This window comes from Scyliorhinus torazame, unplaced genomic scaffold (assembly GCF_047496885.1).
Source record: "Scyliorhinus torazame isolate Kashiwa2021f unplaced genomic scaffold, sScyTor2.1 scaffold_1841, whole genome shotgun sequence".
NCBI classification, from domain to species: domain Eukaryota; kingdom Metazoa; phylum Chordata; class Chondrichthyes; order Carcharhiniformes; family Scyliorhinidae; genus Scyliorhinus; species Scyliorhinus torazame.
Genome location: NW_027309568.1, coordinates 1 through 27,258, shown reverse-complemented (window position 1 = coordinate 27,258; position 27,258 = coordinate 1). Strand labels below are relative to the sequence as shown.

The window sequence follows — 27,258 nt, the reverse complement described above, 5'->3', positions numbered from 1 at the left end:
AACAAGGGTCATGAGATTCTAAATGGTGGACAGGGATTCACACTCCCCGACTCCTATGCAGACTTACTAACGGGTGCTATTCAGGTCAAACTAGTGTTTCAAGTTATTCCCCGGGATAACCCGTATCTTCATAGAAGAATTTTATCTACTTACCACCTAGTAGCCTTGATCCTGGGTCCCGCGTTGCTAGATAAGTAAAATAGACTTTTGTAATAACCCACTGTTTCAGGTTTAAACTTTAAGCTATTTTCTTTTTTCTTTTAAAAGATAAAATCACTGTCGTTATTTATCTGCTGGTCTCCTCCCGGTTGTTCTACGGTTCTGCTCGGCTTTCGTCTTCTGTCTGTCCCATGTACCGAAATCACCCTGCAGGCTGAGAGTGAGTGCCTGGCTGGGGGCGATCTAGGATATATATCACCTTTAAAACAGCTTTGCTGATTACATGACATTATTCTAAAGTATTTTCTTCTGCTCCTGATCGCAATACTTTTACTGTCCATGTGCTTCCCCATCAAGTCCTCATAATATCATGAGAGGGCCTTCGTGTAAACCTGACCTTGGTCTGCCAGCTTACTGGAAGGGAGGTTTCCTTGTTAATTATACTGGGGCATTCCAGTCTTTCATTCCCTTATCTTTTGGAAGTATTGTATTTTCTTGTATTCTTAAATGTTTCAAATTATTCAAAATTAAGATTCTGATAATTCCAATCAACTGCTTGCTAAACTAATTAACTTCTATTAAAGGGTATAAAACTCATCCTCTTTATTTAACTTAAAACGTAATTTTTTATAAGAATTTCTTGAACTAAAGATATTAAGTTGCAGCATGAACTGTTTCCTTATCTCAAGGCCTGTGTGATAAAGGCTGTCTGCTTTCTAAAGAAACTTTGTCTGCAGTTAACCCTTGGAGCGCCTTCTGCTATTTTATTTTAGCATTTCATTACATTTACTCCAATGGGATCTTTTCTGTTACTTTGCTTTTTCTCATGTTTCTTGGGGTTTTTTTCCATCAGACCTTCATGTTTCAAATGTCACCTTTGCATTTTTCTCAACACCCCTCTTGACATTTGAAACATGACCCTATTCTTCTTTAATTCTCTTCCCCTTAATCATTTCTTACGGTCTTATAACCCAGATCATTATTGTCCATATTTTCATGTCCTGTTTAAAACGACATTCAAATTAATCCATTGCTCTTACCAGTGTCGATAGACATGTTATCCTTAATTCAATCACCGTGAACCATAGTGGTGGCTATCCAGAAAGGTGGCACAATAGCTAATCCCGCGTGTCATAACACCTCCAAAGCATATTACCTCCTTGGGGTGGCAGCACCGTAGACGCTTTCTCGTGTCCCTTAGAAACAGCATGCCACTCAGTCCATCAGTAACCAAAAAGGTCTTTTGTCTATCACTGGCAGTCTAGTGTCCCATTCTCTCTCCATCCAAATTGCTTTCCGTATTTCATTAGTATCGTGAATCACTATATCATGTATCATCCACTTTTTCCCTTGCCTCATTACTTTAAAAGGTTCTACCACTCTTGCTTCTGGCCCTAACTTTCTCTCATTGACTTCTAACATCATTCTGAACCAATTACGTCTGACACCCTTTGGAGTACATGAGATGATAACCTTTTGCCATGTTGCCTTCAGATCCCTTTTTTCCATTCACAATTCCCTTATAATATGAAGCGTATATTTGCCATTAAAACATTTGCTACATAATCCAAGAGCGGTTACAACCCTGCCTCTATTACATATGCAGGTACATTTAATACATTCATTATTACGCGGTATAACCCAATCAATCCCTCTCTCCATACTTCGAACCATCACCTTGTCCTTTTCCAGACAAACCTCGAGTTCTTCCTGTTTACAAATACAAAGCCAACAAATAAGTCTCATCTTAACATTTTGTTCATCTCTTAACCACACGAGTAGCACGAGTGTTATATCATTAAGCATTTTTAGTAATTATCACAATTTTAACAATAGTCAAAATAATATAATAGTGACACACTCCTTATAGGCTCTATTCAAGTGCTTTACAAAACTCCGCACTTGTTTACAAAACATGCAAAATACCCATGATATGTTAACAACATAATTCTTATTCGTGACGTTGTGATCAGGTAAGTTTTTAACACACACACTAAACAATCAACATTATACTTTTATTTACTCCCCTTTATTGAAATATTCACACAGTTTAGAAATATCCTTACCCCTTGTAATTGCCAATCAATTTCTGGACCGTCACACGCACCCTCATCTACATTAACACTGAAATTCTCATGCTGGTCCATGTTATGCTAAGGCTTGCCACCTGTCGTACGCAATCCTGTTAGATTTTGTTTTGCTGCAATCGTCTGAAAACTTAGCAACTTTCATTCACAGACATGCTGTTTTTATCATGACTTATAGCCTAGTATCATTTCATTCTATTCAGACCCTAACCCAATTGCATTTTACAGACTCATTTGTCCAGCATTCCTTCCCAATCAAATAGTCACCTCCCAATCCAAACTGTCCTAACTCCCTCTTGTTATTAAACAATAAACATTGTGATACTTTCCCCCTCTCTCCCTGTCTATTATATAACAGTCTTTAATAACATACATGACATTTATTTCTTAATAATTACAGTTCTTTAATGCAATATTGTATGCTGCATTGGTTATAATATAAAAAGTTGGTTAGTAAAAGAAAATGTTGATACAAAGTTCCCGTTGTGCTATCAAGCTGCCATTTCTAAATGTTCTTAAGCTATTGTCATTAAGCATGTTGGTGCCTCGTCAGTCGCCGCTATCCGCCGAGACCCTTAATAATTTCACTGCGTAGCATGTGTCCCATGGAGACTGCAGATCATCCATCCCTTGATGTCATAGACACACATCCAGCCAGTGATGTGTGACCGGATGTCTCACTGTTCGGTGATAATTTGATATCTCAAATCTCTTAGATATGTAGTCAGTTTTATTAATTTTCTTTCCTTCTGCCGAGTGATTTTTTTGCAACATGTGCAACATACATTTTGACATAATTTAAAAATTCCCAATTTCCACAGCAATGCTGCAACTATTATTCCCCCTGCTATTGGTACAAACAAGTACCAATTGTTCCGAATCCAGGTTAACATAGGATTTAAATGGACTTGCTATAATTTTAATTGCTGTTTTAACTGTTTCCTTAATTTTTAAACCTACATCTACCAAATCGTTTCCCAAATTATTCCAGCTGGGGTAATATGGTAGATGTTCTATTCCTGACACACAAGTGTTAACTGTTTTATTTGAGCTTATCCTATTCCAAGTTCCTCCCTTACACCATTCTTCTTCCTTGAAATCTTTCCATCCTTCCATTAACATTTCGTTGTCGTCTACCTGACACACTATTCCTGACCCTACGGTTCTATCCAAATACCAAGTGGCTATTCCATCTTCCTTTTTGCTCGACCCATATCTGGTTGTTAATTGTTTCATCAGATTTGGCCCTGTTTCAGGGTGTTCTCTTTTTAAACAGACTGGTTTTGCCTGACTACTGCCTTTCATCCTCATCATATTTCCCCATGTACATCGCTCAAATTCAATCTCCTTCTTAGGTTCCCTCCATTTACTAAATTCTCCTACAAATTTGTATTCGTTTTTAGTTTTTACCCAAGGTATTTGAACAACAGCCATATGTACTGTGTCCACTGCCCTTGATTCAATTTTAATTTCTCTGTTCCAGTGGTATCTCCCTCTTGATAGTCTCCCTCTTAATGGTGTCGCTATTTTTAATGAATTTTTGACATAGAAGTCACCAAACCATTTTGCTAATATCAATGTATATTCAGGTGTCCACGTTGTTGGTTTTTCTACTATTTTAATTAGCTCTCCTTCAGTAAATCTAATAAACTACTTCCTTCATGGGTCTCAAGTTGGCTAAATCCTCCTGCTACTCTTTGTCTTACTAGATACCTTTCCATTCTTTCTTCGTGCAACTGCTCAGTACAGTTGTATTTCCTTTCAGAAGCATTGCAAGTCGTTGCCCTTTCTGAGAGACTACTACTGACACATTGTTCCTTACACGGACCTAATATCCATTCTCCTTCAGCATCTTCTGTGTGGGTGGCCAAATCCGTCCATCCGTTAGTAACATCTTTCTTTTGTCTACCATGCCATAATTTCTATATTTTTCCCATCATCCCTTTTTCTATCTCCTTAACTTTATCCATGTCCACGTTCCATCCTTCACTATAAAATATTCCTACTCTACTTACTTTTAATTTCTCTCCTCTAATGCCAATAATTCCTTCTATACTTGCTGTTCGTCCGGAAGTTTTTTGGTCCCAATCTATAGCTAATCCCCATTCCTCTCTATAATGTACCCATGGAAATGAATTGTTCAGTGCTATTTTTACTTTGCTCTTCTCCTCTGGTCTGATTACCAACCACACTGGTCCTCTTGTTAACATGGGAGCACAGGCAATGCCATGTAATCCATTCCTCCACTTCTCCTTTAAATCTGTCCACCAGGTTTTCATCTGGTTATCTGAACTTTTATCATTATTATTATTGTTATTGTTATTAGGATTAGGACTATTTAAGCCAAATTATTGTGTGACTTCATCTTTGCTTATTACTTCATAACATGTCCCCCTATCTATTAATGTTACATTCCTTGTTATAGTGACTTTGTTCCGGCCTTCTAATCTATCTATTATTTCCTTTACCCATACCTGTTCTGTACCTGTTTTCACTTTAGTTTACTCAATACTTCCTTCCTTCACCCATACATCACGAATGTTCCACCCTGTGAGATTATTTTTCAATTCACATCAACTTCCTTTTATTGGTGGTTTCTGGCATTTCTTCCATCTATTTTGTTTCATTCTCCTATCTGTGGTTTTGTTTTGCAATATATTTCCTTTCTTAACTTGCCCTTTCTTGGGGTCCCATTGAGTATCATTAGTTTTCCCCGAATACTGTTGAAAAATCTTTAATCTGTCTGATAGGTTTAGAACGTATCCCAGGCTGCTTATAAGCGCTCCCCACATTCTACTGAACATGTTGGGCGTCATTCTCCAACCCCCCAGAGGGTCGGAGAATGGCCGTTGGCCGCCGTGAATCCCGCCCCCGCCGGTTGCCGAAGTCTCCGAAGGGAGAAAAGTCGGCGGGGCGTTAATGGCGCCGCTGCCGCGGAGAATGTCACGGGTCTGCGCAAGGCAGCCGATTTTCGGCCTGCCGATATTCTCCCATCCGGATGGGCCGAAGTCCCGCCGACGTGATGACCGTTCACGTCGACGTGAATCAAACCTCCTTTTCATCGGCGTGACCCGGTGCTCCAGGGTCACGCCGACCAGCGTGGAGGTGAGTGACGGCCTGGGGGGTTGGCTCTGGGCAGGCAATGGCGTGGCCGCAGTCTGATTGCGTGAGGAGAGGTGTGTCTCGGGTTGTGTGTGTGTGTGTGCGGCGGCGGGGGGTGGTTAGAGTAGGCTGGGCTCCGGGGGAGTGCCGGGAGGGGGTCCGTGCCGGGGTGGAGGTTGGGGGGGGTCCGTGCTGGGGTGGAGGTTGGGGGGGGTCCGTGCCGTGCTGGGGTGGAGGTTGGGGGGGGGGTCCGTGCTGGGGTGGAGGTTGGGGGGGGTCCGTGCCGTGCCGGGGTGGAGGTTGGGGGGGGGTCCGTGCCGTGCCGGGGTGGAGGTTGGGGGGGGGTCCGTGCTGGGGTGGAGGTTGGGGGGGGTCCATGCCGGGGTGGAGGTTGGGGGGGGTCCGTGCTGGGGTGGAGGTTGGGTGGGGGGTCCGTGCCGTGCCGGGGTGGAGGTTGGGGGTTGGGGGGGGGGTCCGTGCTGGGGTGGAGGTTGGGGGGGGGTCCGTGCCGGGGTGGAGGTTGGGGGGGGGTCCGTGCTGGGGTGGAGGTTGGGGGGGGGTCCGTGCTGGGGTGGAGGTTGGGGGGGGTCCGTGCCGTGCTGGGGTGGAGGTTGGGGGTTGGGGGGGGGTCCGTGCTGGGGTGGAGGTTTGGGGGGGTCCGTGCTGGGGTGGAGGTTGGGGGGGGTCCGCGCCGTGCCGGAGTGGAGGGTGGGGGTTGGGTGGGGGTCCGTGCCGTGCCGGGGTGGAGGTTGGGGGGGGGGTCCGTGCTGGGGTGGAGGTTGGGGGGGGGGGGTCCGTGCTGGGGTGGAGGTTGGGGGGGGGTCCGTGCCGGGGTGGAGGTTGGGGGGGGGTCCGTGCTGGGGTGGAGGTTGGGGGGGTCCGTGCCGTGCCGGGGTGGAGGTTGGGGGTTGGGGGGGGGGTCCGTGCTGGGGTGGAGGTTGGGGGGGGGTCCGTGCTGGGGTGGAGGTTGGGGGGGGGTCCGTGCCGAGGAGGGTGATGGGAGGGCAAGTGAGTTGGTCCACCTGGCCAGGTGCCAGCCTCCAACAGTTGGACCCATGCGGTCCATGCCACCTGGCTGGGGGGAGGAGGGGATATGGGCAATGATGACATGTCGTCGTTCCCCTCCCCCCCACCAGGCCGTCATGTTTTCAGATCATCCAGCGATGTTGGCCACCGTGGTGGCAGCCGCTCATGTCTATGTTGCCCTGGATGAGGAGGAGGAGGAGGAGGAGCGTGCCAGAGAGGCGGCGCAGGGTGCCGCAGAGGGGAAGGCGGCAGCCGCCCAGGCTGGAGGGACACCTGACCGACAGGACGAGGAGGGGGAGGAGGACGTCGCGGCCCCACGGCAACGGAGGCACCCGAGGGCGCCCCGTGCGTACTGGCCCCGGCAGTCATACCAGGACCTCACGGACCGGGAATGCAGGAGGAGACTCCGGATGAGCCGGGAAACCGTGGCACACATCTGCCACCTGCTGGCACACCTGTCACCGCGTGGCACTGCCGGGGGACACCCTCTCCCCGTGTCCGTCAAGGTTACGGTTGCCCTGAACTTTTATGCAACGGGGTCATTCCAGGCACCGAGTGGGGACGTGTCCGGCATATCGCAGACATCGGTGCACCGGTGCACCCGGGCAGTGACAGATGCCCTATATGCCATGGCGCACCGCTACATCCGCTTCCCCGTGGACCGGGCCAGCCAAGATGCCCGGGCCGTGGGCTTCTCTGCCGTTGCCGGGTCCCCCATGGCCCAGGGCGCGATCGATGGGATGCACGTCGCTGTGCGGCCACCTGCAGATAACAGGGCCGTGTTCACTAATAGGAAGGGGACCTATTCGATGAACGTACAGGTGGTCTGCGACCACCGCATGATGATCCTGCACGTCTGCGCCCGTCACCAAGGCAGTGTACACGGCTCATTCGTGTTGTCGCGGTCATCCATCCCCGGCATGTACGAGGGACGCCATCCCCGGCTGAGGGGCTGGTTGCTGGGCGACAGGGGCTACCCATTGCGATCGTGGCTGATGACGCCTATACGGAGGCCACGCAATGAGGCGGAGAACCACTACAATGATGCCCATGTAGCGACAAGGGGAGTGATCGAGAGGTGCTTTCGTGTGCTGAAGATGCGTTTCAGGTGCCTGGACCTCTCTGGGGGCGCCCTCCCGTATCGGTCAGACAAGGGTCGGCCGCATCATTGTGGTGTGCTGCGTCCTGCACAACATAGCCCAACAGAGGGGCGATGTGCCGCAGGCAGAGGAGGGCGGAGTGGAGGAGCAGCAGGAAGAGGCGCAGTCCTCCCCAGATGAGGGGGATGGGGGCAATGGTCAGGGCAGATGGGGTAGACACAGACGGGTGGCTGTCCACCGTTACCGGCTGGCCCAGCGGGCACGGGACAGACTGATAGACTCCCGCTTCACTGACTAGATGGGCGTGGGAATCGGGTAGTATGGCCACAGACCGCACACCATGGCAACAGCCGACCACCCACACCCCCCACCCATCCACCCACCCAGCACCCTCACCCCCCTCCCCAACCCCTCCCACCCCACCCGCATGCACACCAACCCCCACCCCCCCATTGCCGATCCACCTGCGGCACAACGGGCCGGGCTCACACAGTTGCGGGTGGACGCGTGTCTATCGCAGGCCATGGAGGATGATGACAACCTGCCCTGCGATGAGCTCCTGGCTCTACATCGTTGGACTATGTCTGACCCATGGCCACAGTACCACCATCCACCCGGACCATCCCTGCATGCGGCTGTGACACTGCAGCGCACGGTCCCGTCCTCTGCCCGGGGGATGTTGATGGCGGCCCAGGGGGAAGGGGGCAGACTCACCTGGGGCTGAGGTAAGACCACCCCTCACACACACACTTGCGCTCAACGTACATGACACCCCCACACACTTTGGACAGAGCATAAAGGCAGCTTCGGTAGGTGTAACATTGACTTTAATAACCAAAGGAGTTCATGCACGTGCCCTAGCCCCTAAAACTCATCTGTGCCCTGCACCCGTGCCAACTTAGTCAGTGTCTAATTGTTTGGCCTTACGGGCCCTTTGACTACGTCTACGTGGTTCCCCAGACGATACAGCAGAATTGGAGGTGGACTCCTGTGATTCCTGCCCTCTGACACTGGATCCCTTTGGCGGCCGTTTCCTGGGGCGTCCTGGCCTAGATGGGCCAGGCTGCGGCCTGGGCGACTGAGATGGCGAGCTGCCAGCCTGTCCTGCCCGTTGCCCACCCGATGCACCTGGGACGGAAGGGGGGGAGTCCGAGGTGTCGCGGTTGTACCGGGACCTCCCCTACAGAGGGAGCCGGGACGGACCACACCACCTCCTCCTCCCTCGGGGTGCCCGATGGACCCCAGGCCTCTACATGGGTGGGGGATGCGAACGGACTGGCCATCCGACGCCCCCCCGACATCTGGCGCTGCCAGACCTGGAGGCCCGTGCTGGTATCGACAGGGGTCTGCAGGTTTGCAGCCATGGAGCCCAGGGGGTTGGCAAACCCTGTCTGTGACAGTGCGACGCCGGCTCGCACATGGCCACTGGCGCCGATGCCCTCAGCGATGGCCTGCAGAGACTTGGCCATGGCCTGCTGAGACTGGGCCATGGCCTGCAGAGACAGGGCTATGGCGTTGAGCGCCTCTGCCATCTGGCGCTGGCACTGGCTCATGGCCTCCTGTGAGAGGGCAGCCATTTCCTGGGCCACAGACGCCGCCTGCACGGAAGGCCCCAGGCCTCGCAAACCGTTCCCCATGTCTGACACCGTCGCACCCATTGCCTCCACCGCGGACGCCACCCGTGCGGTGTCAGCCTGGGTGGCACGCATGACCAGCACCACTCCCAGCTCCTGGACGCGGTGGACTCCTCCACCTGCGACCGCAGCCGCCGCAAGCCGCCCGTCACCCTCTTCGCTCGTCTCCGGGTCGGTGGTTGCATCGGATCTATGTGTGGGTGTGGTAACTGCAGGAACCCGGGATCCATCTGGGCGGCAGATGTTCGCTTATGCTGGGCTGCCCTCCGACCGCCCGGTCCCTCAGCTGCTCCTACCTCCACCTGCTGCACCGGGACGGCTGTGTTGTGCGCACCAGTGAGTGTACCAGACGCCTTATCACTAAAGTGCCCAACCGTGGTGAGTGTTTCTGCGATGGTGGAGGGTGTTGGTGACAGCAGTGGCGTTGTGTCGTGCTCTTTGTCCCACTCTGAGTCCATGGCACTTTGGGGTGGGGGTTCGTCTCCACCCATCCACTCTGAGTCACTGTCCGGTATTTCGTCTTCCTGGGTAGTGCTGTCCCGGGTAGGGGTGTCCTGGGTAGTGGCGTCCTGGGTAGTGGTGACCTGGGTAGTGGTGTCCCGGGTAGTGGTGTCCTGGGTAGTGGTGTCCCGGATAGTGGTGTCCTGGGTAGTGGTGTCCTGGGTAGTGGTGTCCTGGGTAGTGGTGTCCTGGGTAGTGGTGTCCTGGCTCGGATGTGAAGGGGGCCTGTGGCTGCCCCCCTCGTCGCTGGGTGGTCGCTCCCGCACGTGACGGGGGTGTCGTCTCCCTGTTGCTCCAGGTCTCTCCGTCTCCCGTGGTGTGCCAGGGTCATCCTGCGGGCGTCGCATGCTGGAGGTTCCGGTTCTCTCCGTCTCCCGTGGTCTCCGAGGGGCATCCTGCGGGCGTCGCATGCTGGAGGGTCCGGGTCTCTCCGTCTCCTGTGGTCTCCGAGGGGCATCCTGCGGGCGGTCTGCATCTGCGGGGATGGGTGCCTGGACGTTTGGTCCTGCGATACACAATGAAGCATGCATGGTTAGACATCAGGCAGTGATCAGGTGATACGGGAGAGGGGGATATAGGGGAGGGGGGATATGGGGACGGGCTGTCGGTTGCTCACTCGCTAGTACGCCCCCGACCTCTGCATCAGCAACCTCCCGGTCCTCAGGTCCGCCAGCCAGTTCCAGGGCCCTTTCCTCGTGTACGGTCAGTGGCCTCTCATCAGCGGGCCCTCCTCCAGTCCTCACATGCTCCCTATTGTTGTGTGCGCGCTTCTCCTGTGGGGGGGGGGGGGGGCAGGGGTAAAAGGCAACAGCGTTAGGCAGGTATATGAATGAACGCCATCGGTTGCGCGTGCATTGCAGAGGTTAAGGTTAGGGCTGGATTCACTTGGGGATATGGGGGATATGGGGGAGGGGTGGATATGGGGGAGGGGGTATATGGGGGAGGGGGGATATTGGGGATATGGGGAGGGGGGATATGGGGGAGGGGGGATATGGGGGAGGGGGGATATGGGGGAGGGGGGATATGGGGGAGGGGGGATATGGGGGATATGGGGGAGGGGGGATATGGGGGAGGGGGGATATGGGGGAGGGGGTGATATGGGGGATATGGGGGAGGGGGGATATGGGGGAGGGGGATATGGGGAGGGGGATATGGGGGAGGGGGGATATGGGGGAGAGGGATATGGGGAGGGGGGATATGGGGAGGGGGGATATGGGGGAGGGGGGGATATGGGGAGGGGGGATATGGGGGATATGGGGGAGGGGGGGATATGGGGGAGGAGGGATATGGGGGAGGGGGGGATATGGGGGATATGGGGGAGGGGGGATATGGGGGAGGGGGGATATGGGGAGGGGGGATATGGGGGATATGGGGAGGGGGGGATATGGGGGATATGGGGAGGCTCACCCTGCCTGCTCTGACGAGGTCGTTCACCTTTTTGTGGCACTGGGTGCCTGTCCGTGGTGTCAGGGCCACAGCGGTGACGGCCTCTGCCACTTCCCTCCACAGACGCCGGCTGTGGCGTGGGGCAACTCTGCGGCCGTGCCCGGGATACAGGGCGTCCCTTCTCTGCTCCACCGCGTCCAGGAGCGCCTCCACATCGCGTGACTCGAACCTCGGGCCTGAGCGACGGCCAGCCATCCAGTCGGGTGTTGCGGTCGGGTGTTCCGGTCGGGTGGGGGGGAGCAGCGCGGCCTTATGAGCCGTCACGCCGTGCGGCGCGTATGACGCTGCACGGCGTGAACCACTGCGCAAGCGCGGATCCCGTTACGTCGCTGCTAGCCCATTTCGGGCCGGAGACTATCGACCCATTTTTCCGACGTGACGCAAGTCAGATTTGCGCCGTTTTTTGCGCCAATCGGCGGACTTTCCGCCGATAACGGAGAATTTTGCCCGTTGTTACTGACACTGTTGCTTGATTCTAACATACTGCTGTTCAGCCCCACCTCCTGGATGCCCTGGAAATTAATGATTTTTTCTGTTATATTTAAACATTTGTTTATTCTTATTTTTATTACATGTTCTATGTGATTCAATCTGGTATCTATCTTTCCATCCCCCATTACTTCACTTGATTTTCCCATGGTGATTAGCCATACTAATATTCCCAAACTAATTACTGTAACCCCCATTAATATTATCGCCCCCCATTTTAACCAATCAAGCCTACTCCTAGTCCTAGCTTCTTCCTTTCCTTCTTCAAGCTTGATCCTTATTTTTCTCTTGAGTGTAGTCCTCTTTCTCCATCCCAACAAATGAATCTGTATTATTTTTTCCATCTGTAAAATCAAGAGAACAGGTCAAGGTTGGAGAGGGCCCTATTTCTTAATTTGGATTTTCCAGAAGTGCCCTCTCCAGGACTTCTGGATTTCCTTTGCCACCATGATGGAAAGGGATAAGTATACACCTCAGGGCAAGAGTTATAGCTGGGGGAAGGGCAATTATGATGCCATTAGACGAGACTTGGGGGGGATAAGGTGGAGAAGTAGGCTGCAAGTGTTGGGCACACTGGATAAGTGGGGCTTGTTCAAGAATCAGCTACTGCGTGTTCTTGATAAGTATGTACCGGTCAGGCAGGGAGGAAGGCGTCGAGCGAGGGAACCGTGGTTTACCAAGGAAGTGGAATCTCTTGTTAAGAGGAAGAACGAGGCCTGTGTGAAGATGAGGTGTGAAGTTTCAGTTGGGGCGATGGATAGTTACAAGGTAGCGAGGAAGGATCTAAAGAGAGAGCTAAGACGAGCAAGGAGGGGACATGAGAAGTATTTGGCAGGAAGGATCAAGGAAAACCCAAAAGCTTTCTATAGGTATGTCAGGAATAAGCGAATGACTAGGGAAAGAGTAGGACCAGTCAAGGACAGGGATGGGAAATTGTGTGTGGAGTCTGAAGAGATAGGCGAGATACTAAATGAATATTTTTCGTCAGTATTCACTCAGGAAAAAGATAATGTTGTGGAGGAGAATGCTGAGCCCCAGGCTAATAGAATAGATGGCATTGAGGTACGTAGGGAAGAGGTGTTGGCAATTCTGGGCAGGCTGAAAATAGATAAGTCCCTGGGACCTGATGGGATTTATCCTAGGATTCTCTGGGAGGCCTGGGAAGAGATTGCTGGACCTTTGGTTTTGATTTTTATGTCATCATTGGCTACAGGAATAGTGCCAGAGGACTGGAGGACAGCAAATGTGGTCCCTTTGTTCAAAAAGGGGAGCAGAGACAACCCCGGCAACTATAGACCGGTGAGCCTCACGTCTGTAGTGGGTAAAGTCTTGGAGGGGATTATAAGAGACAAGATTTATAATCATCTAGATAGGAATAATATGATCAGGGATAGTCAGCATGGCTTTGTGAAGGGTAGGTCATGCCTCACAAACCTTATTGAGTTCTTTGAGAAGGTGACTGAACAGGTAGATGAGGGTAGAGCAGTTGATGTGGTGTATATGGATTTCAGCAAAGCGTTTGATAAGGTTCCCCACGGTAGGCTATTGCAGAAAATACGGAGGCTGGGGATTGAGGGTGATTTAGAGATGTGGATCAGAAATTGGCTAGCTGAAAGAAGACAGAGGGTGGTGGTTGATGGGAAATGTTCAGAATGGAGTACAGTCACAAGTGGAGTACCACAAGGATCTGTTCTGGGGCCGTTGCTGTTTGTCATTTTTATCAATGACCTAGAGGAAGGCGCAGAAGGGTGGGTGAGTAAATTTGCAGACGATACTAAAATCGGTGGTGTTGTCGATAGTGTGGAAGGATGTAGCAGGTTACAGAGGGATATAGATAAGCTGCAGAGCTGGGCTGAGAGGTGGCAAATGGAGTTTAATGTAGAGAAGTGTGAGGTGATTCACTTTGGAAGGAATAACAGGAATGCGGAATATTTGGCTAATGGTAAAGTTCTTGAAAGTGTGGATGAGCAGAGGGATCTAGGTGTCCATGTACATAGATCCCTGAAAGTTGCCACCCAGGTTGATAGGGTTGTGAAGAAGGCCTATGGAGTGTTGGCCTTTATTGGTAGAGGGATTGAGTTCCGGAGTCGGGAGGTCATGTTGCAGCTGTACAGAACTCTGGTACGGCCGCATTTGGAGTATTGCGTACAGTTCTGGTCACCGCATTATAGGAAGGACGTGGAGGCTTTGGAGCGGGTGCAGAGGAGATTTACCAGGATGTTGCCTGGTATGGAGGGAAAATCTTATGAGGAAAGGCTGATGGACTTGAGGTTGCTTTCGTTGGAGAGAAGGTTAAGAGGAGACTTAATAGAGGCATACAAAATGATCAGGGGGTTGGATAGGGTGGACAGTGAGAGCCTTCTCCCGCGGATGGAAATGGCTGGCACGAGGGGACATAGCTTTAAACTGAGGGGTAATAGATATAGGACAGAGGTCAGAGGTAGGTTCTTTATGCAAAGAGTAGTGAGGCCGTGGAATGCCCTACCTGCTACAGTAGTGAACTCGCCAACATTGAGGGCATTTAAAAGTTTATTGGATAAACATATGGATGATAATGGCATAGTGTAGGTTAGATGGCTTTTGTTTCGGTGCAACATCGTGGGCCGAAAGGCCTGTACTGCGCTGTATTGTTCTATGTTCTATGTTCTATCTCTTTCTTTTTTCTTTTTTATCTGGTTTGTTTTTCTGATCATTTACGTACATCATACAATTATGGCCTGTTAAGCTTCCTCCTTCTATCATTGCACCCCTCAGTGAGATTCGAAGGATCTCAAATTGCTCCTCCTTTGCTCTCTCAGTGGTCCAATCAGGTTGAAACTTACCCTGATACATTTCTGGTATTGCTACTGCTTTTACTTCAATTCCTTTATTTCTGATTATGACAGGATTTTTATGAAAGGTAAGTTCTGAACATGACATTTTTACTTTATCATCTGTCCTATCTATGCTGCTAACAGGTTTCAATTCACTGACATCCCACTCTACTTCATCACATAACACTTGTAACTGCAGTAATCCCCTGACACTCATAACTAAACATTCCTTTCCCTCTACAGTCTGTCCATCGTCCAGAGTTTCTAATTTATCCACAGAACCCCCTTCCCTGTCTTGGGGTCTATTTTGCTTCATATATTTTCCAAATCCAAATCCCGGGTCAATCATTAATTTAGTAAAACATTCTTTTTTCCCTTGTCCAAGTGGTTTGGTGATTTGGGGCGAAATTCTCCGTAATCGGCGCAATGTCCGCTGACCGGCGCCAAAAACGGCGCAAATCAGTCGGGCATCGCGCCGCCCCAAAGGTGCGGAATGCTCCGCATCTTTGGGGGGCCGAGCCCCAACCTTAAGGGGCTAGGCCAGCACCGGACGAATTTCCGCCCCGCCAGCTGGTGGAAAAGGCCTTTGGTGCCCCGCCAGCATGCACCCCCCCAACCCCCCCCCCCTCCCCCCCTCCACGGCACGCACCCTCCCCAACCCGTCCCCCCCTCCTCGCATCTTTTCCATAACTCACCCTCCCTGGGCCCCCCCCTCTCCTCCCCGGCATGCTCCCTCCCCAACCACCCGCTCTCCTCCCCGGCACGCACCTCCCCAACTCCCCACCTCCCTCTCCTCCCCGGTACGCACCCTCTCCTCCCCGGCATGCACTCTCTCCATTACGCACTATCACCAACCTCCCCTCCCATTTAAATGAACTTCCTGCTATTTGGGCGTGTACCTCTTGACATCAATGACAAGGGGTAAATGGGGAAATACAATCTCTTCGGAGAGAATCACCTCTTCCGATTCTCTCTGGACTTTCGGCCTGCATCTCCGTTCTCTCTGACAGCGATCGCAGGCTGAAAATCACCCCAACATTTTTCAGTATTAACATCATGCTATTTATGTGGGACAGGAAAGAATAAGCTCATTTTATATTTAATGACTAAAGTTTCATCTTGTTTACACAGTTATAACAACTAATCCTACAAGCACTGCGGCTGAGATATCTTCTGTGCCTGTGCAATCAACAGCTACAACACCAAACTCTACGTCCGCAACAACACTAACAAGTGCACCAGTTCCAACAACTACAGAGAGCTCCCCTCAGCCATTAACAAGTGAGTCTACAACAGTGAGCTCAGCAACATGAATCAGTTCAGAACCATAGGAATTAGTAAGGGTCAGACCTTTTCTTCAGCAGCTATTTCATACTGATGGTGCTGAAAATAATTCAATCCTTCGAGAGTTTATGATTCATTTAAAGAACGGTTACATTTAGTCATTTTTTGAAATCACTGCTGGATTACTAACAATTATCAATATAGAAATACAAAGGCATCCTGTTTGGAAATGGCAATGTTATATGTATATGGATTAAAATCATGCACTTTATGAAGGTTAAATAAGATTGAGCTCATGTTATATTTCAGAATTAAAGATTGATTTTGTTGTTTATACAGCTATATTAAGTAATCTGACAACTATTATCGCTGAGATATCTTCCACTCCCGAACAATCAACAACGACAACAACAAATTTTACACCCGCAACAACACTAACAAGTACACCAGGACCAACAACTGCACAGAGTTCCACTCAACCATTAGCAAGTAAGTCCAAAAAACACCTTCCACAATAATGAAACTCATTCCAGGGGCGAGATTCTCCGACCCTCCGCCGGGGGCTGGCGTGAATCCCCCGAATTTTCCGGCACCGGATATTCGGCGGGGGCGGGAATCGCGCCGCGCCGGTTGGTGGCCCCCCACCGGATGGGCCGAAGTCCCGCCGCTAAAATGCCTGTCCCGCCGGCGTAGATTAAACCACCTACCTTACCGGCGTGACAAGGCGGCGCGGGCAGGCTCCGGGGTCCCGGGGGGGGCGAGTGGCGATCTGGCCCCGGGGGGTGCCCCCACGGTGGCCTGGCCCGCGATCGGGGCCCACAGATCCGCGGGCGGGCCTGTGCCGTGGGTGCACACTTTCCCTTCCGCCTTCACCACGGTCTCCACCATGGCAGAGGCGGAAGAGACTCCCTCCACTGCGCATGCACGGGAATGCCGTCAGCGGCCGCTAACGCTCCAGCGCATGCGCCGCCCGGAGATGTCATTCCCGTGCCAGCTGGCGGGGCACCAAAGGCCTTTTCCGCCAGCTGGCGGGACGGAAATTCATCCGGCGCGGGCCTAGCCCCTTAAGGTTCCGCACCTTTGGGGCGGCGCGATGCCCGACTGATTTGCGCCATTTTGGACACCAGTCGGTGGACATCGTGCCGATATCGGAGAATTTCGCCCCAGATCTTATTGTTAGAATTCTCCCATGCCCCGGCCAATGAGATCAATGGACAGACTGTACAGGGGGAGGCATGTTCGACGGGATGCCCAGAAATCGGTTTTATTGCCATGAATTACCCGGGAGACCTTACGTTGGTGCCCGCCAAGGTGTGTTGGAAACCCGCCAGAGGCCGATATGAATCTGGGGTGAAATTCTCCCCCAACGGCGTGATGTCCGCCGACTGGCGCCCAAATCGGCGCCAATCAGACGGGCATCGCGCCGCCCCAAAGGTGCGGAATGCTCCGCATCTTTGGTGGCCTAGCCCTGACATTGAGGGGCTAGGCCGGCGCCGGAGGGATTTCCGCCCCGCCAGTTGGCGGAAATGGCGTTTGTTGCCCCGCCAGCTGGCGCGGAAATGCGCGCATGCGCGGGAGCGTCAGCGGCCGCTGTAAGTTTCCCGCGCATGCGCAGTGGGGAGAGTCACTTCCGCCTCCCCCATGGTGGAGACCGTGGCGGAGGCGGAAGGGAAAGAGTGCCCCCATGGCACAGGCCCGCCCGCGGATCGGTGGGCCCCGATCGCGGGCCAGGCCACCGTGGGGGCACCCCCCGGGGTCCGATCGCCCCGCGCCCCCCCCCCAGGACCCCGGAGCCCGCCCACGCCACCTGGTCCCGTCGGTAAATACCAGGTTTAATTTACGCCGGCGGGACAGGCAATTTCTGGGCGGGACTTCGGCCCATCCGGGCCGGAGAATTGAGCGGGGGGTCCCGCCAACCGGCGTGGCCCGATTCCCGCCCCCGCCCAATCTCCGGTACCGGAGACTTCGGCGGGGGCGGGATTCACGGCGGCCAATGGCCAGTCTCCGACCCGGCGGGGGGTCGGAGAATGACGCCCCTGATTTGCATCATAATGGGATGCAAATGAAGGCCCAACCCTCCACACCAAATCTTTGCGATGCGATTGGGAAAACATGGTGGAACAAAACACATCTGTACACTGTGCCGTGCAAATGTTGGTACTTACCTGTAAAATGCATGGGGCTGCCTCGGGTCTTCAGAATGGAGGCCACAGGCAACCCTGCCCTCAGAACACCACAGCAGTGGGCAGGGGTAGAATCTAAGTTGGATCTACCCGATTTGGCGTCCTGGAGGAGATCAATCTTCCAGCCCCATAATGTTCTTGTTTTTCCATCTGCTTTCTCAGGTGGACCATCTCATTTTCAGACCTCCCATCTTCCTTCCACAAAAATGTGTCTTAGATTTTGGGCACATTTTCTGGCGAACGGATCTCGGTCTACGCGCCATCTAGAACCATAGAATTCCTACAGCTCAGCAGGAGGTCATTCAGCAATTAAAGTCTGCACCGACCCTCTGAAAGAGCACCCTACCAGGGTGCATTCCCTCAGCTTATCCGCGTAACGCCTAACTTGACATCTTTGGATACAAAGGGGCAGTTTAGCATGGCCAATCCACCTAATATGCACATTGTTGGATATTAAGGGGTAATTTAGCATGGCCAGTCCACATAATATGCAGATCTTTGGACTGTGGAAGGAAACAGGAGCACCCGGAGGAAACCCACCCAGACACGGGGAGAACATGCAAACTCCACACAGACAGTCACCCAAGGTCGCTATCAGACCTGTGTCCCTGGAGCTGTGAGGCTGCAGTGCTAACCACTGTGCTCCTGTCCCATCGTGAAACCCCCGGTTGCATAAATAACTTGGTCAGGGCCAGAAGATTCGCAATGTTTACCCACCGGCCACCACAGTGGCAAACACTCCACGTTCCTGCCACTGCCCTGTGACTTGTTCCCAGGATGGGAGAATTCCACTCCATGATTGAATTTAAAACTATTTTGTTGCCTCATAATCACAGATGGAATCACAAGATTTTGAAACTGCATAAACACAAATACATCCTGAGTGAAACATTGTGGGAGAAATTTATCATATTTTTTCAAAGTGGCAGCTTTGGTGCTGAAAATAATTCAGTAATCGGCGGGCGGGCAACTCTGGCGGGACGGAGTGGCGTGAAACACTCCGGCGTCGGAGTGCCCCAATGTGCGAAATCATGCGCACCTTCAGGGGCTAGGCCCACCGCGGAGTGGTTTGCGCCTCCACCGGCCGGCGCGAGTTGGCGAATGCGCAGGAGCTCCAGCGTGAGCTGGCGTCATCCCCGCGCATGCACAGAGGGCTTCGTTTCTGCACAGGCAATGGCGGACTGCTAAAGCCGCCGGTGCGAAACAATAGAGTGCCACCACGGCACAGGCCCGCCCGCAGATCGGTGGGCCCCGACCGTGGGCTAGGCCACCATGGGGTCACCTCCCGGGACCAGATACCCCGGCCCCCCTAAGAACTCCGGAGGCCTCCTGCGCCGCCGGTAAGGACCTACTCCAATTTACGCCGGCGGGACTGGCAAAAATACGTGCGTGACTTCGGCCCATCGCGAGCCGGAGAATTCGGGCAGCCCCGGGGCCCATTGAGTCGCGCTGGTCCCCGCCATTCTCCGAGGTGGGAGGCGCGACTCACGCCGGGCTGATTTTTGGGGGCCGGAGAATTTGGAGGACAGCGGGGGCGGGATTCACGCCGACCTCCGGCGATTCTCCGACCCGGCGGGGGTCGATGAATCCCGCCCCAGTTTTCTAAACAGATCTCGAGTCTTTTTTAAGAAAATAACTGAGTGGCCGTGGTCTATGCTGTCCCTCTGCAGGGGTGGGGCCTAATAGACCCGCCATCCAGCTCTACAGAGATCGGGGCGCCATCATTGAAGGGCAGCCTGATCAGAACTCAAGTATCACTCTCGCCCACACTGACCCAGACAATCATTTGGGGTTCCCCACCACCACCCTGATATTCACTGGGGGCTCCTTCCCCAGGAAAATTATCAGGGGTTCCCCAAAATTACCACTTTGGCAATATCGTTGGTGTTCCCCTGTCAGTGTCCTGCTCACCCCGTGTCTGCAGGTTCTCCCTTCACTGCTGGCTCTCCACTCACCCCTGCACCAGACTTTAAAGGTACCCCCCCCTCCCCCCACTCCACCAGCAAATGGGGCGACCACAAGGGCCCATGCTTGTAACTGACCACTGGCACATGTTGACACTGCCAGGGCATGTATCTCACCCCACGGTGGCTATTATATTTACATGTGTGCTCCTGGAGTCATCCAATTTGCTGAATCCTGTCTTTACAAAGCTGTAAATCTCTCTGATGTGACATAATGTCAGTGAGGTATGAATGTTTACTGAGGGGGATCATGTGGTGGGGAGGCTGGTTAATAATATTAAAATTTATAATCCATTAAAATAAAGTTCCTGCAATTTGGGCGTGAACCTCGTGACATCACTGACAAGGGGTAAATGGGGAAATGGGATCTCTCCGGAGAGAATCACCTTTCCCGATTCTCTCTGGACTTTCGGCCTGCATCTCCGTTCTCTCTGACAGCGATCGCAGGCTGAAAATCACCCCTACATTTTTCAGGATTAACATCATGCTATTTTTGTGGGACAGGTAAGAATAAGCTCATTCTATATTTAATGACTAAAGCTTCATTTTGTTTGCACAGTTACATCAATGGATCCTACAAGCACTGCGGCTGAGATATCTTCTGTACCTGTGCAATCAACAGCTACAACACCAAACTCTACGTCCACAACAACACTATCAAATGCACCAGTTCCAACAACTACAGAGAGTTCCCCTCAGCCATTAACAAGTGAGCCCAGAGCAGTGACGAAAGAGAAAATTCTGGAAAATCTCAGCAGGTCTGGCAGCATCTGTAGGGAAAGAAAGGAGCTAACGTTTCGAGTCCCCTGATTCTTTGTCAAAGCTCCAGAACAGTGAGCTCAGCAACACGAATCAGTTCAGAAACGTAGGAATTAGTAAGGGTCAGACCTTTTCTTCAGCAGCTATTTCATACTGATGGTGCTGAAAATAATTCAATCCTTCGAGAGTTTATGATTCATTTAAAGCACGGTTACATTTAGTCATTTTTTGAAATCACTGCTGGATTACTAACAATTATCAATATAGAAATACAAAGGCATCCTGTTTGGAAATGGCAATGTTATATGTATATGGATTAAAATCATGCACTTTATGAAGGTTAAATAAGATTGAGCTCATGTTATATTTCAGAATTAAAGATTGATTTTGTTGTTTATACAGCTACATTAAGTAATCTGACAACTGTTACCGCTGAGATATCTTCCACTCCCGAACAATCAACAACTACAACAACAAATTTTACACCCGCAACAACACTAACAAGTACACCAGGACCAACAACTGCACAGAGTTCCACTCAACCATTAGCAAGTAAGTCCAAAAAACACCTTCCACAATAATGAAACCCATTCCAGGGGCGAGATTCTCCGACCCTCCGCCGGGGGCTGGCGTGAATCCCCCGAATTTTCCGGCACCGGATATTCCGGGCGGGGGCGGGAATCGCGCCGCGCCGGTTGGTGGCCCCCCCCCGGATGGGCCGAAGTCCCGCCGCTAAAATGCCTGTCCCGCCGGCATAGATTAAACCACCTTCCTTACCGGCGGGACAAGGCGGCGCGGGCGGGCTCCGGGGTCCTGGGGGGGGGGCGAGTGGCGATCTGGCCCCGGGGGGTGCCCCCACGGTGGCCTGGCCCGCGATCGGGGCCCACCGATCCGCGGGCGGGCCTGTGCCGTGGGGGGCACACTTTCCCTTCTGTCTTCGCCACGGTCTCCACCATGGCGGATGCGGAAGAGACTCCCTCCACTGCGCATGCACGGGAATGCCGTCAGCGGCCGCTAACGATCCCGCGCATGCGCTGCCCGGAGATGTCATTCCCGTGCCAGCTGGCGGGGCACCAAAGGCCTTTTCCGCCAGCTGGCGGGACGGAAATTCATCCGGCGCGGGCCTAGCCCCTTAAGGTTCCGCACCTTTGGGGCGGCGCGATGCCCGACTGATTTGCGCCATTTTGGACACCAGTCGGCGGACATCGCGCCGATATTGGAGAATTTCGCCCCAGATCCTATTGTTCGAATTCTCCCATGCCCCGGCCAATGAGATCAATGGTGTACAGGGGGAGGCATGTTCGACGGGATGGCCAGAAATCGGTTTTATTGCCATGAATTACCCGGGAGACCTTACGTTGATGCCCGCCAAGGTGTGTTGGAAACCCGCCAGAGGCCGATATGAATCTGGGGCGAAATTCTCCCCCAACGGCGTGATGTCCGCCGACTGGAGCCCAAATCGGCGCCAATCAGACGGGCATCGCGCCGCCCCAAAGGTGTGGAATGCTCTTTCGCATCTTTGGCGGCCTAGCCCTTCAATGTCGGGGCTAGGCCGGCGCCGGAGGGATTTCCGCCCCGCCAGTTGGCGGAAATGTCGTTTGTTGCCCCGCCAGCTGGCACGGAAATGCGCGCAGGCGCGGGAGCGTCAGCGGCCGCTGAAAGTTTCCCGCGCATGCGCAGTGGGGAGAACCACTTCCGCCTCCTCCATGGTGGAGGCCGTGGCGGAGGCGGAAGGGAAAGAGTGCCCCCACGGCACAGGCCCGCCCGCGGATCGGTGGGCCCCGATCGCGGGCCAGGCCACAGTGGGGGCACCCCCCGGGGTCAGATCGCCCCGCGCCCCCTCCAGGACCTCGGAGCCCGCCCACGCCGCCTGGTCCCGCCGGTAAATACCAGGTTTAATTTACGCCGGCGGGACAGGCAATTTCTGGGCGGGACTTCGGCCCATCCGGGCCGGAGAATTGAGCGGGGGGTCCCGCCAACCGGCGTGGCCCGATTACCGCCCCCACCCAATCTCCGGTACCGGAGACTTCGGCGGGGGCGGGGGCGGGATTCACGGCGGCCAATGGCCATTCTGCGACCCGGCGGGGGGTCGGAGAATGATGCCCCTGATTTGCATCATAATGGGATGCAAATGAAGGCCCAACCCTCCACACCAAATCTTTGCGATGCGATTGGGAAAACATGGTGGAACAAAACATATCTGTACACTGTGCCGTGCAAATGTTGGCACTTACCTGTAAAATGCATGGGGCTGCCTCGGGTCTTCAGAATGGAGGCCACAGGCAACCCTGCCCTCAGAACACCACAGCAGTGGGCAGGGGTAGAATCTAAGTTGGATCTACCCGATTTGGCGTCCTGGAGGAGATCAATCTTCCAGCCCCATAATGTTCTTGTTTTTCCATCTGCGTTCTCAGGTGGACCATCTCATTTTCAGTCCTCCCATCTTCCTTCCACAAAAATGTGTCTTTGATTTTGGGCACATTTTTTGGCGAACGGATCTCGGTCTACGCGCCATCTAGAACCATAGAATTCCTACAGCTCAGCAGGAGGTCATTCAGCAATTAAAGTCTGCACCGACCCTCTGAAAGAGCACCCTACCGGGGCGCATTCCCTCAGCTTATCCGCGTAATGCCTAACTTGACATCTTTGGATACAAAGGGGCAGTTTAGCATGGCCAATCCACCTAACATGCACATTGTTGGATATTAAGGGGTAATTTAGCATGGCCAGTCCACATAATATGCAGATCTTTGGACTGTGGAAGGAAACAGGAGCACCCGGAGGAAACCCACCCAGACACGGGGAGAACATGCAAACTCCACACAGACAGTCACCCAAGGTCGCTATCAGAACTGTGTCCCTGGAGCTGTGAGGCTGCAGTGCTAACCACTGTGCTCCTGTCCCATCGTGAAACCCCCGGTTGCATAAATAACTTGGTCAGGGCCAGAGGATTCGCAATGTTTACCCACCGGCCACCACAGTGGCAAACACTCCACGTTCCTGCCACTGCCACGTGACTTGTTCCCAGGATGGGAGAATTCCACTCCATGATTGAATTTAAAACTATTTTGCTGCCTCATAATCACAGATGGAATCACAAGATTTTGAAACTGCATAAACACAAATACATCCTGAGTGAAACATTGTGGGAGAAATTTATCATATTTTTTCAAAGTGGCAGCTTTGGTGCTGAAAATAATTCAGTAATCGGCGGGCGGGCAACTCTGGCGGGACGGAGTGGCGTGAAACACTCCGGCGTCGGAGTGCCCCAAAGTGCGAAATCATGCGCACCTTCAGGGGCTAGGCCCACCGCGGAGTGGTTTGCGCCTCCACCGGCCGGCGCGAGTTGGCGAATGCGCAGGAGCTCCAGCGTGAGCTGGCGTCATCCCCGCGCATGCACAGAGGGCTTCGTTTCTGCACAGGCAATGGCGGACTGCTAAAGCCGCCGGTGCGAAACAATAGAGTGCCACCACGGCACAGGCCCACCCGCAGATCGGTGGGCCCCGACCGTGGGCTAGGCCACCATGGGGTCACCTCCCGGGACCAGATACCCCGGCCCCCCTAAGAACCCCGGAGGCCACCTGCGCCGCCGGTAAGGACCTACTCCAATTTACGCCGGCGGGACTGGCAAAAAAACGTGCGTGACTTCGGCCCATCGCGAGCCGGAGAATTCGTGCAGCCCCGGGGCCCATTGAGTCGCGCTGGTCCCCGCCATTCTCCGAGGTGGGAGGCGCGAATCACGCCGGGCTAATTTTTGGGGGCCGGAGAATTTGGAGGACAGCGGGGGCGGGATTCACGCCGACCTCCGGCGATTCTCCGACCCGGCGGGGGTCGATGAATCCCGCCCCAGTTTTCTAAACAGATCTCGAGTCTTTTTTAAGAAAATAACTGAGTGGCCGTGGCCTATGCTGTCCCTCTGCAGGGGTGGGGCCTAATAGACCCGCCATCCAGCTCTACAGAGATCGGGGCGCCATCATTGAAGGGCAGCCTGATCAGAACTCAAGTATCACTCTCGCCGACACTGACCCAGACAATCATTAGGGGTTCCCCACCACCACCCTGATATTCACTGGGGGCTCCTTCCCCAGGAAAATTATCAGGGGTTCCCCAAAATTACCACTTTGGCAATATCGTTGGTGTTCCCCTGTCAGTGTCCTGCTCACCCCGTGTCTGCAGGTTCTCCCTTCACTGCTGGCTCTCCACTCACCCCTGCACCAGACTTTAAAGGTACCCCCCCCCCCCACTCCACCAGCAAATGGGGCGACCACAAGGGCCCATGCTTGTAACTGACCACTGGCACACGTTAACACTGCCAGGGCATGTATCTCACCCCACGGTGGCTATTATATTTACATGTGTGCTCCTGGAGTCATCCCCTTTGCTGAATCCTGTCTTTACAAAGCTGTTGTAAATCTCTCTGATGTGACATAATGTCAGTGAGGTATGAATGTTTACTGAGGGGGATCATGTGGTGGGGAGGCTGGTTAATAATATTAAAATTTATAATCCATTAAAATAAAGTTCCTGCAATTTGGGCGTGAACCTCGTGACATCACTGACAAGGGGTAAATGGGGAAATGGGATCTCTCCGGAGAGAATCACCTTTCCCGATTCTCTCTGGACTTTCGGCCTGCATCTCCGTTCTCTCTGACAGCGATCGCAGGCTGAAAATTACCCCTACATTTTTCAGGATTAACATCATGCTATTTTTGTGGGACAGGTAAGAATAAGCTCCTTCTATATTTAATGACTAAAGCTTCATTTTGTTTGCACAGTTACATCAATGGATCCTACAAGCACTGCGGCTGAGATATCTTCTGTACCTGTGCAATCAACAGCTACAACACCAAACTCTACGTCCACAACAACTCTATCAAGTGCACCAGTTCCAACAACTACAGAGAGTTCCCCTCAGCCATTAACAAGTGAGTCCAGAACAGTGACCAAAGAGAAAATGCTGGAAAATCTCAGCAGGTCTGGCAGCATCTGTAGGGAAAGAAAAGAGCTAACGTTTGGAGTCCCATGACTCTTTGTCAAAGCTCCAGAACAGTGAGCTCAGCAACACAAATCAGTTCAGAAACGTAGGAATTAGTAAGGGTCAGACCTTTTCTTCAGCAGCTATTTCATACTGATGGTGCTGAAAATAATTCAATCCTTCGAGAGTTTATGATTCATTTAAAGAACGGTTATATTTTGTCATTTTTTAAATCACTGCTGGATTACTAACAATTATCAATATAGAAATACAAAGGCATCCTGTTTGGAAATGGCAATGTTATATGTATATGGATTAAAATCATGCACTTTATGAAGGTTAAATAAGATTGAGCTCATGTTATATTTCAAAATTAAAGATTGATTTTGTTGTTTATACAGCTACATTAAGTAATCTGACAACTGTTACCGCTGAGATATCTTCCACTCCCGAACAATCAACAACGACAACAACAAATTTTACACCCGCAACAACACTAACAAGTACACCAGGACCAACAACTGCACAGAGTTCCACTCAACCATTAGCAAGTAAGTCCAAAAAACACCTTCCACAATAATGAAACTCATTCCAGATGCTATTGTCAGAATTCTCCCATGCCCCGGTCGGTGATATCAATGGTGTACAGGGGGAGGCATGTTCGACGGGACGCCCAGAAATCGGTTTTATTGCCATGAATTACCCGGGGGATCTTATGTTGATGCCCGCCAAGGTGTGTTGGAAACCCGCCAGAGGCCGATATGAATCTGATTTGCATCATAATGGGATGCAAATGAAGGCCCAACCCTCCACACCAAATCTTTGCGATGCTAATGGGAAAACATAGCGGAACAAAACACACCTGTACACTGTGCCGTGCAAATGTTGGCACTTACCTGTAAAATGCATGGGGCTGCTTTGGGTCTTCAGAATGGAGGCCACAGGCAACCCTGCCCTCAGAACACCACAGCAGTGGACAGGGGAAGAATCTACAGTTGGATCTACCAGATTTAGCGTCCTGGAGGAGGTCAATCTTCCAGCCCCATAATGTTCTTGTTTTTCCATCTGCTTTCTCAGGTGGACCATCTAATTTTCAGACCTCCCATCTTCCTTCCACAAAAATGTATCGTCTATTTTGGACACATTTTCTATATGGCGAACGGATCTCGGTCTATGCGCCATCATAGAACCATAGAATTCCTACAGCTCAGCAGGAGGTCATTCAGCAATTAAAGTCTGCACCGACCCTCTGAAAGAGCACCCTACCAGGGTGCATTCCCTCAGCTTATCCGCGTAACGCCTAACTTGCTCATCTTTGGATACAAACGGGCAGTTTATCATGGCCAATCCACCTAACATGCACATCGTTGGACATTAAGGGGTAATTGAGCATGGCCAATCCACCTAACATGCACATCGTTAGACATTAAGGGGTAATTGAGCATGGCCAATCCACATAATATGCAGATCTTTGGACTGTGGAAGGAAACTGGAGCACCCGGAGGAAACCCACCCAGACACGGGGAGAACGTGCAAACTCCACACAGACTGTACCCCAGGGCCTCTATCAGATGTGGGTCCCTGGAGCTGTGAGCTGCAGTGCTAACCACTGTGCTCCTGTCACATCGCGAAACCCCCGGTTGCATAAATAACTTGGTCAGGGCCAGAGGATTCGCAATGTTTACCCACCGGCCACCACAGTGGCAAACACTCCACGTTCCTGCCCCTGCCCCGTG

General features: G+C 52.3%; 1 protein-coding gene across 1 annotated transcript; it reads left to right on the top strand.

The window, feature by feature from the left end:
- Positions 1-15,488: 15,488 nt before the first annotated feature.
- On the top strand, positions 15,489-26,073 carry LOC140407712 (uncharacterized; the record flags this gene model as incomplete). Its single annotated transcript, XM_072495013.1, has 6 exons — positions 15,489-15,638; positions 15,981-16,130; positions 20,348-20,497; positions 20,950-21,099; positions 25,323-25,472; positions 25,924-26,073. Coding segments are annotated over 6 exons (900 nt in total), but the record flags the coding sequence as incomplete, so codon positions are not given.
- Positions 26,074-27,258: the final 1,185 nt, after the last annotated feature.